General features: G+C 45.9%; 1 protein-coding gene and 1 long non-coding RNA gene across 2 annotated transcripts; one reads left to right on the top strand and one right to left on the bottom strand.

Moving 5' to 3' along the window:
- Positions 1-3,007: 3,007 nt before the first annotated feature.
- On the bottom strand, positions 3,008-5,257 carry LOC112544702 (protein p13 MTCP-1-like). The gene is made up of 3 exons (XM_089776313.1): positions 5,098-5,257; positions 4,791-4,976; positions 3,008-3,350 (listed from the first exon to the last, which is right to left on the bottom strand). The coding sequence occupies exons 1-3, from the start codon at positions 5,191-5,193 to the stop codon at positions 3,285-3,287; spliced, it is 348 nt and encodes a 115-aa protein (XP_089632439.1). The 5' UTR covers positions 5,194-5,257; the 3' UTR covers positions 3,008-3,284.
- Positions 5,113-9,164, top strand: LOC112544703 (uncharacterized). The gene is made up of 3 exons (XR_016348797.1): positions 5,113-5,640; positions 5,805-5,884; positions 7,929-9,164. It is a non-coding gene; the product is annotated as an uncharacterized LOC112544703 (long non-coding RNA).
- The last annotated feature ends 3,726 nt before the right edge of the window (positions 9,165-12,890 follow it).

Below are 12,890 nucleotides of genomic sequence, written 5' to 3'. Positions count from 1 at the left end.
TTTCGGAAAAGGCTTTATTTTCCGAAAGATCCCGTCTAGACTAGTGCTTTTCTCCGGCAAAGCCCCAAGCCAGAAAAAAGCGGCAGCCATGTTTATACAAATGAAGCAGGGGATATTTAAATCCCCCGCTTCATTTGCAATTCGACTTGTCTCATCTGCATCCCTTCTCCGGAAAAGGGGTCCAATGTAGACACAGCCTCACTGTACAAGAAGGGAAGTCGGAGTCTCGTGCTGTATTTCAAAATAAGTGCTGTGTAGATGCTTTCTATTTCTAAATAAGCTATTTTGAAATAAGCCACACAACTGACGTAGCTCAATTTGCATATCTTATTTCGAGTTAAGCCCTGCTGTGTAGATGCACCCTACGTGAGCATCAAAAATGACAGCAGACTGGGGGTGCATCTACACAGCACCCTAGCCTCAAAATAAGATATGCAAATTGCATATCTTATTTTGAATCTATTTTGAAATAGGCTATTTTGAAATTTGGCGTGTCTACACAGTGCTTTATTTCAAAATTGGCACTATTTCAAGACAACCCTTATCCCTCTTGGAACGAGGGTTACCGGGATGCTGAAATAGTGCACCCATTATTTCGAAAAATACTTTGAAATAACGGGTGGTTTGTGTAGATGCAGGGTAGCTATTAATAGCTATGCAGTGTAGACGTACCCCCAGGTGAATAAACATGCATTGCAAAGCCTTCCTTTCTGTCGAGTCTGTCACCTTTTTTATCTACTCTCATTCTGACACAAGGTTTTCCAGTGAGCCCCACTCTATATGAGAGAGTCCCCAAGTCCTCCTCCAGATCTTATTCAGATGTCAACACAGCAAGAAAGCGATGAATAATTTACCATAAGAGAAGGAAGAGTAGGTAAACTCTCCTCTACTTTTCTCTCTTCCAGTCTCCTTTACAAGAAGACCTTAACTCCACCATGAAATTTCCCTGCCAGTCCACTTATTGGGATAACTGTCCCTAGTTTTTGTTTGAAAACATTGCAGTTACCCTTAACAAGATGAGGTCTTCAGCATAATCTGTCCTGTTTAGCAGAGTCCATTTTAAACAACAAGCATCTTTACACAATCATGAATCATAGTACATGGATTTAAAAAACATAAATTTTTTGTTCGAAGCTAACTTGAGAGCATCAGAGATTTATTTTTTAGCAATTTGTAGCATTGCACTCAAATGTTCCAATTTTGTTCTTGCAAAATTGAAAAACAGGAGAAGCTCCTCTGAGTCAGAGTCAAACAAATACAAAACTGGCAATGAGAGGTCCACAGTATCAATAGCAATAAAGTGGAGCCTGACAGAACTGATCTGGTGAGCAAACTCACTTAAAAAAATAAATCTTGCAAGCCTAGGGAGACCTTAATTACTCTTCAGACCCCCTCTGGTTTCTCCTAGAACAGAATTTTTATTAGTCATTGGATTTAAGGCATGTGATATGTTACGGGTGGGGATCAGAAATGTCATAAGGCTATACAGCGTGTAAGAGCAACTCATGATTGATTTAGGCCTAGTCTACCCTAGAAAATTAGATCGGCACAACTTCACCACTCGGGTGTGAAAAATCCACACACCCGCAAGCAGCATAATTAAGGCAACCCAAGTCCCCAGTTACATAGGTTGACGGAAGAAATTTTCAGTTATCTAGCAGCTGCCTCTCTGGGAAGAATCTCATCGAAGAATCCCTCTCAGAGCAGGAAGTATCTACGCTGAAATGCTACAGGAATAACTCTGTAGTGTTTTAAGTGTGGACAAGTCCTTAGAGCAGTGTTTCTCAAAGTGGTCCGGGAAACCACTTTGAGAAACTTGTTAATGGGCCATGCCAGATTGTTTACTTACCGGTATCGTGGCCATGGAGCCTTGCAGTTCCTATCGGCTCCATTTCGTCGTTTGCAGCCAAGGGGAGCTGCAGGAAGCAGCTACCCAGCCCACGCCGCTTCCCACGGCTCCCCTTGGATGCTAACGGCGAAATGGAGCCAATGGACACTGCAAGGCTCCGTGGCCATGACGCTGGTAAGTAAACAAACCACTTTGGGAAACACTGCCTTAGAGACTAGCAACTTAGAGTCTTGCTAGCTCACATTCTTTAAAATAAAGTCAGATATATTCCTCTCTCCTTGTCTCCCCCATGTGAAGAAGAAAAATGAAGGAAATATAAGAAGTAAAGAACATGTTTTCTTAATTGTGCTGTAAACTGCCTCTGTAATGGAGCCCTTGGCCCTGCACTCTTTGGCCACATCTACACTGCAGAGTTTTTGCACAAAAATGGCCATTTTTGCTCAAGAACTCACATAGCATCCACACTACAAGCGCATTTTTGCACAAGAAAAAGTAAAGCAGATCGTCAGAAGTCAGGGCTTTTTGTGCAAGAGTTATTCCTCTTTCTACATGGAATAAGCCTTTTTGTGCAAGAGCTCTTGCGCAAAAAGGCATGTGGACAGACAGCAAGGGTTTCTTGCACAAGAAGCTTGCAGTGTAGCCGTTGCCTCCGTGAAGCAGATGGAAGGTGATCTGAAGTGCAGATACATTTTCATTCAAATATGGTACACACATACACTGTGCCATATATGTATAGCTATTTAGTTCTGCATGTGCTACACTGCCAGCTGCAACCAGATTTTCGAGATAACCCGCTCACTTCAACATTACTGCTGAAAGGAACAGAATGAGAAAATCTCTGTCTACTATACTAGCAAATGTTGACCTAACAATTCACATGCTCACCCATAAGACGTTGCCAGTGATGTACAGACATTCATGCTACTGTGGTCACTACATTTGCAGGAGTAACCCTTGTGTAACCCACCAGCCTTATTGGTTCACTTGCTGCCTACGCTATCCAGCTCAATTGGTCCTCCCACTGCTATCCTGGGCTGGTAGGCCATCCTTGAGACACCCATCAAGTTCACTTGAATGGTCATAACACAGGTCCAAAAGGCAGGAACTGTCCTCTGCAGTTCTCTTTGTCCCCTTTGCACCCTGGACAACAAACAAGACACATTTAAACAGGCAAACAAATTTTTTTTACTCTAAAAGAAATGGCTTTCATTTTGTGATCGGTGATATAAACTGCCTCATCACCATTTTTAGAAAGGCCCCCTTACATTTGTCAAACATTTTATAACATGACAGATTTAAATTAATACTGCATTGCCGAACATAAAAAAAAAATCTTCCTTTTTTCCTTGTTCATATTGCCCTATTTAAAGAAAGAAAAAAGTATATGTATTTAAAACCCTCACAGCAGGCCTGCTCCTGAGAAGTGCTGCCAGTCTCAGGTATTTACTTTGCTGTGGCCTCTGGGTAGTTGGCAGAGAAGTATCTCTGGAACACCAGATACCTGAAAGAAAGGGAGGGAGGACAAGTAGTGAGATATATAAAGGGCCATTAGATTTGTATAACCTCACCTCCTAGTTAGCCTGGAGAGAAACGACTAAGAAGAAGGGTTCAGTCTAAGGATGTAAAAGACTACCCAGTTAACTGGTGAGCATTAGGTTTATTGGATAGGTAACTAGTTAACCAGGAACCCAGACAGGACAGCAGGTAGTGATCCTGGGTGCAGCCTCACCCCAGCCCCACCACACACTAGGGCTATGTCTACACTCGCAGCTTCTTGCGCAAGTACAGCTGTTCTTGCGCAAGAATCTGCAGAGCGTCCACACTGCCCGCCCGCTCTTGTGCAAGGAAATGTACAGTACAGCGTGGTAAGAGAGGGCTTCTTGCGCAAGAGTTATGCTCTTTTTTATCAGGTGTAAGCCCTCTTGCGCAGGAGCTCTTGCGCAAAAGGGCAGTGTGGTCACTCGGCAGGGAGTTTTTGTGCAACAAAGCACTATGACTAAAATGGCCATCACAGATTTCTTGCGCAAGAGAGCGTCCACACTGCCATGGGAGCCCTTGCGCAAAAGCACAGTGCGCACATGGCAGTGTGGACGTTTTCTTGCGCAAGACTTCTTGCACAAGAACCCTTGCGCAAGACGTTCTTGCGCAAGAAGCCGCCAGTGTAGACATAGCCTAGGAAGGGGCAAGAGGGACCCTGGCCACACCAGCCTGGCTGTGCAGGCCCTAGGAGGCAGGGTCCGGTGGGACCCCTGCCCAGCCCTAACCAGTGGCAGGACCCCAGGGAGCACTCCAGCATAGCCGGGCTAACCCCACCATATTACAAGCGTGGGGGATTCCGGCATGGCTGGGCTGGAGCAGCCCCCCTGCCTGGAGCACGGCAGGCACGATCACAGCAGCCCCCTGCCCATAGTGCGGCAAGCTTGGCCCAAGCGGGTGTGGTGGGCCTGGCTGGGCTGGAGAAGCCCCCTGCCGCAGGATCATGGCTTACTGGTTAAACATTTCCATTTAACCAGTTAACTGAACTAGGGATGTAAAATTGTGGTGGATCAGCTAAGCCCCAGTCCTCTGTGTGTCTGGGAGGGTCAAGCATTGCACCGTCAGGGAAACCGACTGAGCTCAAGGGCATTGCGACTGCCCCTGTAGAGCTCATTGAACAATGGGGATTTACTGCTGTTTGTTAAGCTATCTGACCAGAGGTGGGAAACAACTGCAGACAGCACAGGGGTAGAGGAACTGAAAATACAGAATAGGCAGAGCAGCGGCACAAGCTCCGAGTACAGCCAGACCTGAGGGGAGAGCAGAAGGCTTATGCCTTTTAAATACTAAACCAGATCTAAGAGGGGTGACAATTGGGTTGCAGGGAGACCAATGAGATAACTACAGATGTATTCATTGTAATACTCTCTAGCTACACATCCTGTCTTTGGAGCCTTTAACTTACCACCTGATGGCTCTTCAGCCACCATTCATCTTCTCCTGTCCCCCCAGCTGCACGGTAAAGTCCACGTGGGCACCACTGCCACAGATGGGGGAGAGGTGAGAGTGGGAACTGACTACGGGTCCAGGAATCCCCCAGAGGGACCTGTTCGGCCCGTACCCTGGCCCACAGGATGCCTGTCTTTGGATCCTAGGGAGCAAATATAAGAGAGAAAGAACTCACTAGTATAACCAGAAAATCCAGGCACATGAAACACACACTCTCTAGGGTAAAACAAAGGAAGAGCTGCATGGCAGAGCAACAGACTTACTTTCCTGAGCACAGCCACCCACACATGGCCCTGCTCATCGTGGTATACTCCTGGGCACCAGGCCCATAATCGGTCAGGAGGAAGAACAGCCTGCATGCCTTCCCTCCCCCTTGCCACACAGACTAGTGTGAGGGTGTTTCCCCCAGGTGCATGTGCTCAGAAGCTGGGGCAGAGCAAAAAGGAACCATTGGACTAAACCAATGGGAACAGCCACCAAAGGATTATAAACAAAATGAATATGATCTACTATTACATATAAACATAGCATGATGCTGTATCTATGCAACATAGAGCACTATGGGGTATCTAAGGCAATGAAGCAAGACCACACTATACAAAAATCAGACAAACTTTAATGCAGCCACTTGCACCCCCACTCCTCTCCAGCAGTGGCTACTTCCCTTGGAGCAGGTCACAGGCAACTCCGCCCCATAAAGGATTCTTCCTTTCAGATCTCTCCTCCCCCACAATCTCACTGCACATCCAGCTGTTGGGAAGGGGGAAGCCTACTAAAATATAACAGACATTGCTAGACTGTTATATGTAAGAAAAGTTAATAATTGTAATTATTAGAGTGTGACAAGGTTTTATTATATTCTGTGCCTGTGTTCTTAGTTTTTTAAGTGTGTCTTTTACATAAAGCTAGTTGAAATGCTAGAGCACTGTGTTTCTATCCTTTCTCTTTAAATTTGGAATTTTGCTCCTAGATCAGCTGCCCAGTTCTGGGGAGAAGCAAACTAGCATTGTGTTGCTTGAGGTTTGAGTTCCTTCTAATGCTTCCATAGTGGTGAGCCTATGTTTTAATCCTTACTGCTACTGAAATCCTTTGAAGTTAAAATATATAATTGTTGTAACCGTTTAAAATGATGGCATAAAGTTTAAAGAGCAATCTCAGGACTAACAGTCACAGTAGGCTTGTGTAAAACTGACTTTGTTGGTCTGAGCCAAAAAAACTCCCAATAACTTTAGCACACAGGTTAGTATGTGATTGATTGCAAAGAAGGAAACATTTGGACTAAGTTTAGTACCCTGAAAATTGATTATTGCATAAAAAGTGAAAACTAACAAAATGCAAAGACTTGCATTTTGTTTAGAAATGAATCTGAGTAAAACTTTAGAAAGCACGTTGTAATCTTTTTAGGCCCTGACCTTGCAGAGCAATTATACAGTTACATGGAGTCTCACTGACTTTATTAGGTGTTCTGTGGGCATGGGGTTTTACCCAAAAGCTTCTCCTTACTGGATACAGGTGCTAAACAATAAGGCTGTGTCTACATTGGCATGATTTTGCGCAAAAGCACCCGTTTTTGCGCAAAAACATGCTGTCTGTCTACACTGGCGGGGAGTTCTTGCACAAGAACACTGATGTTCTAATGTGTGAAATCAGTGCTGCTTGCGCAAGAACTATGATGCTCCCGCTCAGGAATAAGCCCTCTTGCGCAACTGTTCTTGCTCAAGAGGCTAGTGTAGACAGGCAACACGAATTTCTTGCACAAGGAAGCCTGATGGCTAAAATGGGCCATATTTGGGGTCGGGAAGGAATTTTCCTCCAGGGTAGATTGGCAGAGGCCCTGGAGGTTTTTCGCCTTCCTCTGTAGCATGGGGTACAGATCACAGCTAGAGGATCTCTGCATCTTGGGGCCTTCAAAGTATTTGAAGGCTTCAATATCTGAGATATAGGTGAGAGGATTATTCTAGGAGGGGTGGGTGAGATTTTGTGGCCTGCACTGTGCAGGAGGTCAGACTAGATGATCATAATGGTCCCTTCTGACCTTGGAGTCTATGAGTCTACACTGGCACGGATGCTTTTGGGCAAAAGCACATCTCTTGCGCAAAAGCATGTGCCAGTGTAGACTCTCTTGCACAAATACTTATAACGCAAAAACTCTTGCGTTCAAAATATTTGCGCAAAATCTTGCCAATGTAGACGTTGTCTAACGATATAGACATCTTTGTGAAATGTATGCTGGTTTAACTTTATTTTGTGTCACTAGTTTAATTAGACAATGGTCTTTGCTGCTAGGCGGAGCTCCCTGATGTGTGTTTTGAATTTGCTAGTGTATTAAGTGCACCTTATAAGACAATATCCTAGTGGCTGCTGTGTGTGCCACGAACTATGGGATAAGTAATCTCCAGGGAGTGCTACTAAAACACGTAATTACTGGTGATGTAGACAGAGCATTGGTGTGCTTGAAACAGGATGTGTGTTTATAGCCATTTATGGTAGCACACTCTCACTTAGTTTTTTAATATAGATGCAACCAAAGAGAGGTCATAGGTGTCAAAGAGTCATAGATGCAGCACACAGTCAATCTGTGGAACTCCTTGCCAGAGGAGGTTGCAAAGACCAGGACTTTAACAGGGTTCAAAAAAGAGCTAGATAAATTAATAGAGGTTAAGTCCATCAATGGCTATTAGCCAGGATGGATTGGAAGGGTGTCCCTCGCCTCAGTTTGTCAGAGGCTGGAAATGAATGACAGGAGAGGGGTCACGTGATGATTACCTGTTCTGTTCACTCCTTCTGGGGCAACTGGCATTGGCCACTGTTGGATACTGTGGCCAGATAGGCCTTTAGTCTGACTCAGTATGGCCATTCTTATGTTCTTATCTGGCTGATTCTTTCTTTGCCTTAGCCTCACTACTTGAACTACAGCTGCTACTCTAACTTTCTTCAGTGACACTGTAATCCCAGTTTTCAAGTGGAATACGATACTGTCCTAGGAGTGAAAACCATTACAAGTGGCTACTAAATAAGGGGGAAAATAATGGGATTTTGGGATACTTGGGAAGAGGTAATCCTTACACCTTGTAATTATCTGTATACTGTATAGGGCTTTGCAAGGAAAATTGGTATTATTATTCCTGTTTTCTTCATGGGGAAACTGAGGCACTGCAAGCAATGACTTCTCCAAGCTCACCCAACAAACTTAAGGTAAAGGTCTCTTGAGTTCTTCTACAGTGCGCCAGGCACTAGATCATGTTGCTTCCCTAGCTTATATTTGTCTAGTAATTAGCCTCTGTCTACTTTTCAACTACTCCTTCAGCCTGGGCACCAGGAGGAAGGCTTAACTGAGATTGGGCAGACAGGCAAGCAGAGAGCAGCACAGAGAGAAGTGATAGGGAGATCTGGTACACATATAGAGGTAAGGGAGATGACTTGCTAACAAGTTCATAGAGTTGTAAAACTATTCTGCCTTTGTTTTCTGTATAACTCACCTTTAGACGTGTAAGAACTCAGTCTGCTTGAGGAGTCCATAGCTGTTTTGTTATTATGATGCAGATACACATTTTGTATCCACGCAGGGCTCTACTCATAATTGCTCTGACTCAGAGGAATCAGACTCACTAGGTGCCAGGGGTCGAATTCCATGTTAAATTATGAGTCAGGATATAAATTTAGGAGGACATATGCTCCACCGCGGAAGTTCACAGGGAGATCAGCACAGTGAGGAGAACATGCTGTCCTATAAGGTCATTGCTATCTCTGCTCTTCTTTCATCCTCCTTCCTTTCTCTGATTCTCTTCCTTCCCCAACTTCTGTTTCCTATGTTCTTCTTTTCACTGCATTTCCTTTTCTGAAATAGTTTGCAATTACCACCTGTCTGTCGGCCTTGCTCTTAACCTCTTTCCCATTGCACCTGCTAAACTGATCAGTACTGATATGGTTAAAGTCAATACTGCAATGTCATGAGGGATTTTAGCCTTGATGTCCCAATGAAATTAATAGGGCACAAGGGAATTGACATTTCCATCACTGTTTTGTTCAGGCAGACATTGCTGCCTCAGTTATGGAGCTCAGTCCACATTTGGTAGCTTTACTTTGCTACTATGAAGACTAGACACTTAACATGAACTGAAAGCAGAGATTCTAAGCACTATGAATATTGGAAGCCATGTAACATACTAAGTTGGGCCAAATGTGGCCCACCAGTTTAACACCCTGGTGTAGGACAGATAGAGAGAAGGACACACTGTACTTTTTTTCTTGGGCCTTTCTTCCTTTTTGTTGGTTTCTTCACTTGAACTCTAAAAGTCATTCAAACTGAACACACCTATACAGAAAAACACAAAAGCAGAGGACTTGTCTGTCTGAGACGGAAATAAGAATTAAAGGGGTTGGGGGGAGGAAATTGCTAGGGAAGGGAGAGGAGAAAAGGGGCAGGGTATCAATCTATTAATCTAATTCATGTTCATAGCCCATTTAATATGTTCTAAGTGTTGAAAGGAAAGTTTGGCTCCAATCCTTCAATAACGATGACAGTCTGAAATTCCACATTTGGTTGCTCAAATTACAAAACATAATATACACTTATACCTTTGCTCACTGTCCCAGTCCCATGGGGGGCAGAATATGGCTGTTGTATGAAGATGACTAGATCTGAAAATTGGGCCTTAATTCCCCCATTAGATTATCTGTTTAAGAGACAGCTTTATGATACCACCTGTGTCCTCTTAATATCTTTAAAAGCAAAGTGCCTGCACGTGGAACATGTGTTGCCAAGTCTCCAGTTCCTGCTCTCTTTACAACAAAGCTTGATCTTTTAAACTGTTCACCACTGCCCCTCCACTCCACCATTTGTACTTGATGTTTGAATGAAGTCACAATAGATCACTGTGATCTGATGTGATTAGCACACTGTATAGTGCTTGAGCTGCAAAGTGGTTAATGGTCTACTTCAGGGGTGGGGAACTTAAGGCCAGGGGGCTGGATGCAGCCCCTGGCTTACCTGGATCTGGCCTCTGAGTTTCGGAGCTGCCCCCAGCATTGGGGAGCCCACACCGGTGAAGGGTGGGGATTTTTTCTCATTTGTGTGCAACCCCCATCTGATTTTTTTTTTTTTTCTGTCGGTCAGTGGTCCCAACTCAAAAAAGATTCTCCACCCCTGGTCTACTTAAGGAAGAAGAGTGTTGTGCAGGTATCCTCATAGTTGTAGTGGACAAACTGCTTCCAGAATGCACCAAAGTGTACAGTATGAGTGGTGGATTTGTGGCAATTCACTCTCATCTTATAAAGTTGGCTAAGAGTCTTTTACTCCATCTGTGTAAAAATTTCTACACATTGTACCATATTCTGCATTGGGGAGCAAGGAGGAAGTTTGAAGTGGCCAATTTAATCCCAGCTCCACTTGATTCAAAAGAAGTGGCTTTTAAATGTTTGTCTTCTGCCTAAAGTTGCATACAGAGTAACTTTCACTCAAAGCACCCAAAACTCACTTTCAGGTTTGGTTACAAACTAGAAACTTGGCTTATATTTTGTAAAAGATTCACATATCTTTGCAATGAGGGATTGTGGGTTTTTTTTAACTCTCATGTCAGAGACAACCACAATTTATAGCTCCAGATGAATATGATTCAAAACCAGGAAAGATTCTGTAAATTAGGTTCCTCATTGAATACTGAACTTGTTTGAATTCTGAAAGAGGGGACTTGAAAGGCACCTGAAGTGAAATAAGTGTAAGCTCCCTCTGTGGAAGTCACAGTTTACCTTAATGCTCTGCATCTATACTAGGGTTTGCACATTGATACAGCTACAGTAGTAGCTCAAATCCCAATGTGGACAAGTATTTATGTCAAGGTTTAAAGCTTTGGGCTGGTCTAATTTTGAGAGACTTAGCCTCACTCAGGGTACGTCTACACTACAGCGCTAGTTCGAACTAACTTAGTTCGAATTAGTTAATTCGAACTAAGCTAGTTCGAACTAACGCATCTAGAACTAAAAACTAGTTCGAACTAGCGTTTTGCTAGTTCGAACTAGTAAGTCCACATTGAGTGGACTCTGAACAGGGCTTAAGGATGGCCGGAAGCAGTGCCGGCAGGGCATAAAAGGAGGACTTAGAGCATGGAGATGCTGTCTCAGGCTAGCCGAGGGCTGCGCTTAAAGGGTCCCGACCCCCACCCCGGACACACAGTTCTAAGGGGTGCCCCGCTTGCAAAGAAGTTCTGGCTTGGAGTGCCCTGAGTGCCCACACTGGGCACATCACACCACTCGGCCATCAGCCCGGCTGCACTTGCCGCAGGCTGCCATCTGGGGAGAGGGGGCAATTGGGGGGCTGCAGGAGAGCTTCCACCCCCAGAAGCCTGCAGAGCCAGCCCAGTCCTCCCCATCGGGGGCTCGTACCCCATTCCTCCCTCACCTCCTTCCACTTACCCTTCCCTAGCCCCCCTTCTTATTGATGTACAAAATAAAGATAACGTTTCTTCCAACATTGACTCTGTCTTTATTGAACAAAACTGGGGGAGACTGGGAAAAGGAGGTGGGAGAGGGGAAGAGAAAGGCTGGGAGAGGGGAGGGCAACTAACATGATCAGGGGTTGGGAACAGGTCCCAGATGAAGAGAGGCTACAGAGACTGGGACTGTTCAGCTTAGAAAAGAGGAGACGGAGGGGGGACAGGATAGAGGTCTCTAAAAGCAGGGGTTGGGTGGAGAGGGTGCATTCAGAAAAGTTCTTCCTGAGTTCCCATAAAGAAGGACTAGAGGACACCAAAGGAAAGGAATGGGTAGCAGGCTTGAAACTAGTAAGAGAAAGTTGTTCTTCACAAAGCAAATAGTTAACCTGTGGAACTCCTTGCTGCAGGAGGCTGTGAAGGCTACAACTAGAACAGAGTTTAAAGGGAAGTGAGATCAAGTGATGGAGGTTGGGTCCATGGAGTCCTATTAGCCAGAGGGTAGGAGTGGTGTCCCTGCCCAAAGTTTGTGGAAGGCTGGAGAGGGATGGCACGAGACAAATGGCTTGGTCACTGTCTTCGGTCCATCCCCTCCAGGGTCCCTAGGGTTGGCCGCTGTTGGCAGACAGGCTACTGGGCTAGATGGACCTTTGGTCTGACCCAGGACGGCCATTGTAAGCTCAGGGCTCAGTGTCGGGGGTCTCAGTGGACCCCCTTGATTTTCATGCACACCTGGTCCTGGGTGGCCAGGCTGGCAGCTCTCCTGCCCTAGACGGCCACTTTCCTGTGCCTAGTGCGGAGATCGTGGACGAGGTCCACGATGTCCGCACTAGCCCAGGAAGGTGCCCGCCTCTTGCAGTCCAGGGCAAGCTCCCGGGAGCCGCCAGCCTGGTCCCGGGAAGAGGGGGTGGGCTGGGGGGCATCGGGTGGGTGGCTCTGTGCTGTGCCAGGTGCAGGGTCTGCTAGCTGGGTGCTGGCAGGCTTGCACCTGGCACGGGCACCGTAGCCAGCCCGTGCCCCTTTAAGGGGTCCGGGGCCGGGAGGGGGGCATAGAGTTTCCCTGGTGTTGGCCAGAGTGGCCACCAGGGAAACCTGGGGAGGGCTAGCCTCCCACTAGTTCGAACTAAAGGGCTACACAGCCCTTAGTTCGAACTAGCTAGTTCGAACTAGGCGTTAGTCCTCGTAAAATGAGGTTTTCCTAGTTCGAACTAAGCGCTCCGCTAGTTCGATTCAAATTCGAACTAGCGGAGCGCTAGTGTAGCACCTATTAAAGTTAGTTCGAACTAACGTCCGTTAGTTCGAACTAACTTTGTAGTGTAGACATACCCTCACTTACACTTGTGCTAAGTGAATGTAAATTACTACTACAGTAGACTTCCGATAATCCGGCACCTTTGGGACCTAGGTGGTGCTGGATTATCGGATATGCCAGAGTATCGGGAGGTACTCCGGCGGGGGGGCTGTGATGGGTCTGCCAGGACCTGCACTGCGTCTGGGGGGGGTGGGCAGGGAACAGCGCGGCGAGGGGCAAATCCTTCGCCGTTTTGCAGGAAGGTGGGGAAAGCCCCGTGCTGCCACCAAGAGTTTCTGGGAGGGGAGGGCAGCGGACTCCCCATCCCCCCAGGCTG

Source organism: Pelodiscus sinensis, chromosome 1, assembly GCF_052426305.1.
Source record: "Pelodiscus sinensis isolate ZL-2025 chromosome 1, ASM5242630v1, whole genome shotgun sequence".
Classification (NCBI taxonomy): domain Eukaryota; kingdom Metazoa; phylum Chordata; order Testudines; family Trionychidae; genus Pelodiscus; species Pelodiscus sinensis.
This window is presented reverse-complemented; position numbering and strand designations above follow the sequence as displayed.

Excerpts from the sequence above, each read along its gene's own strand:
- LOC112544702 (XM_089776313.1), bottom strand. The coding sequence starts at position 5,193 with ATGCAGGCTGTTCTTCCTCCTGACCGATTATGGGCCTGGTGCCCAGGA. Across the intron at positions 4,977-5,097 it reads GGGTGGCTGTGCTCAGGAAA|GATCCAAAGACAGGCATCCT; the intron begins GTAAGTCTGTTG and ends TTTGCTCCCTAG. Across the intron at positions 3,351-4,790 it reads GGCTGAAGAGCCATCAGGTG|GTATCTGGTGTTCCAGAGAT; the intron begins GTAAGTTAAAGG and ends CCTTTCTTTCAG.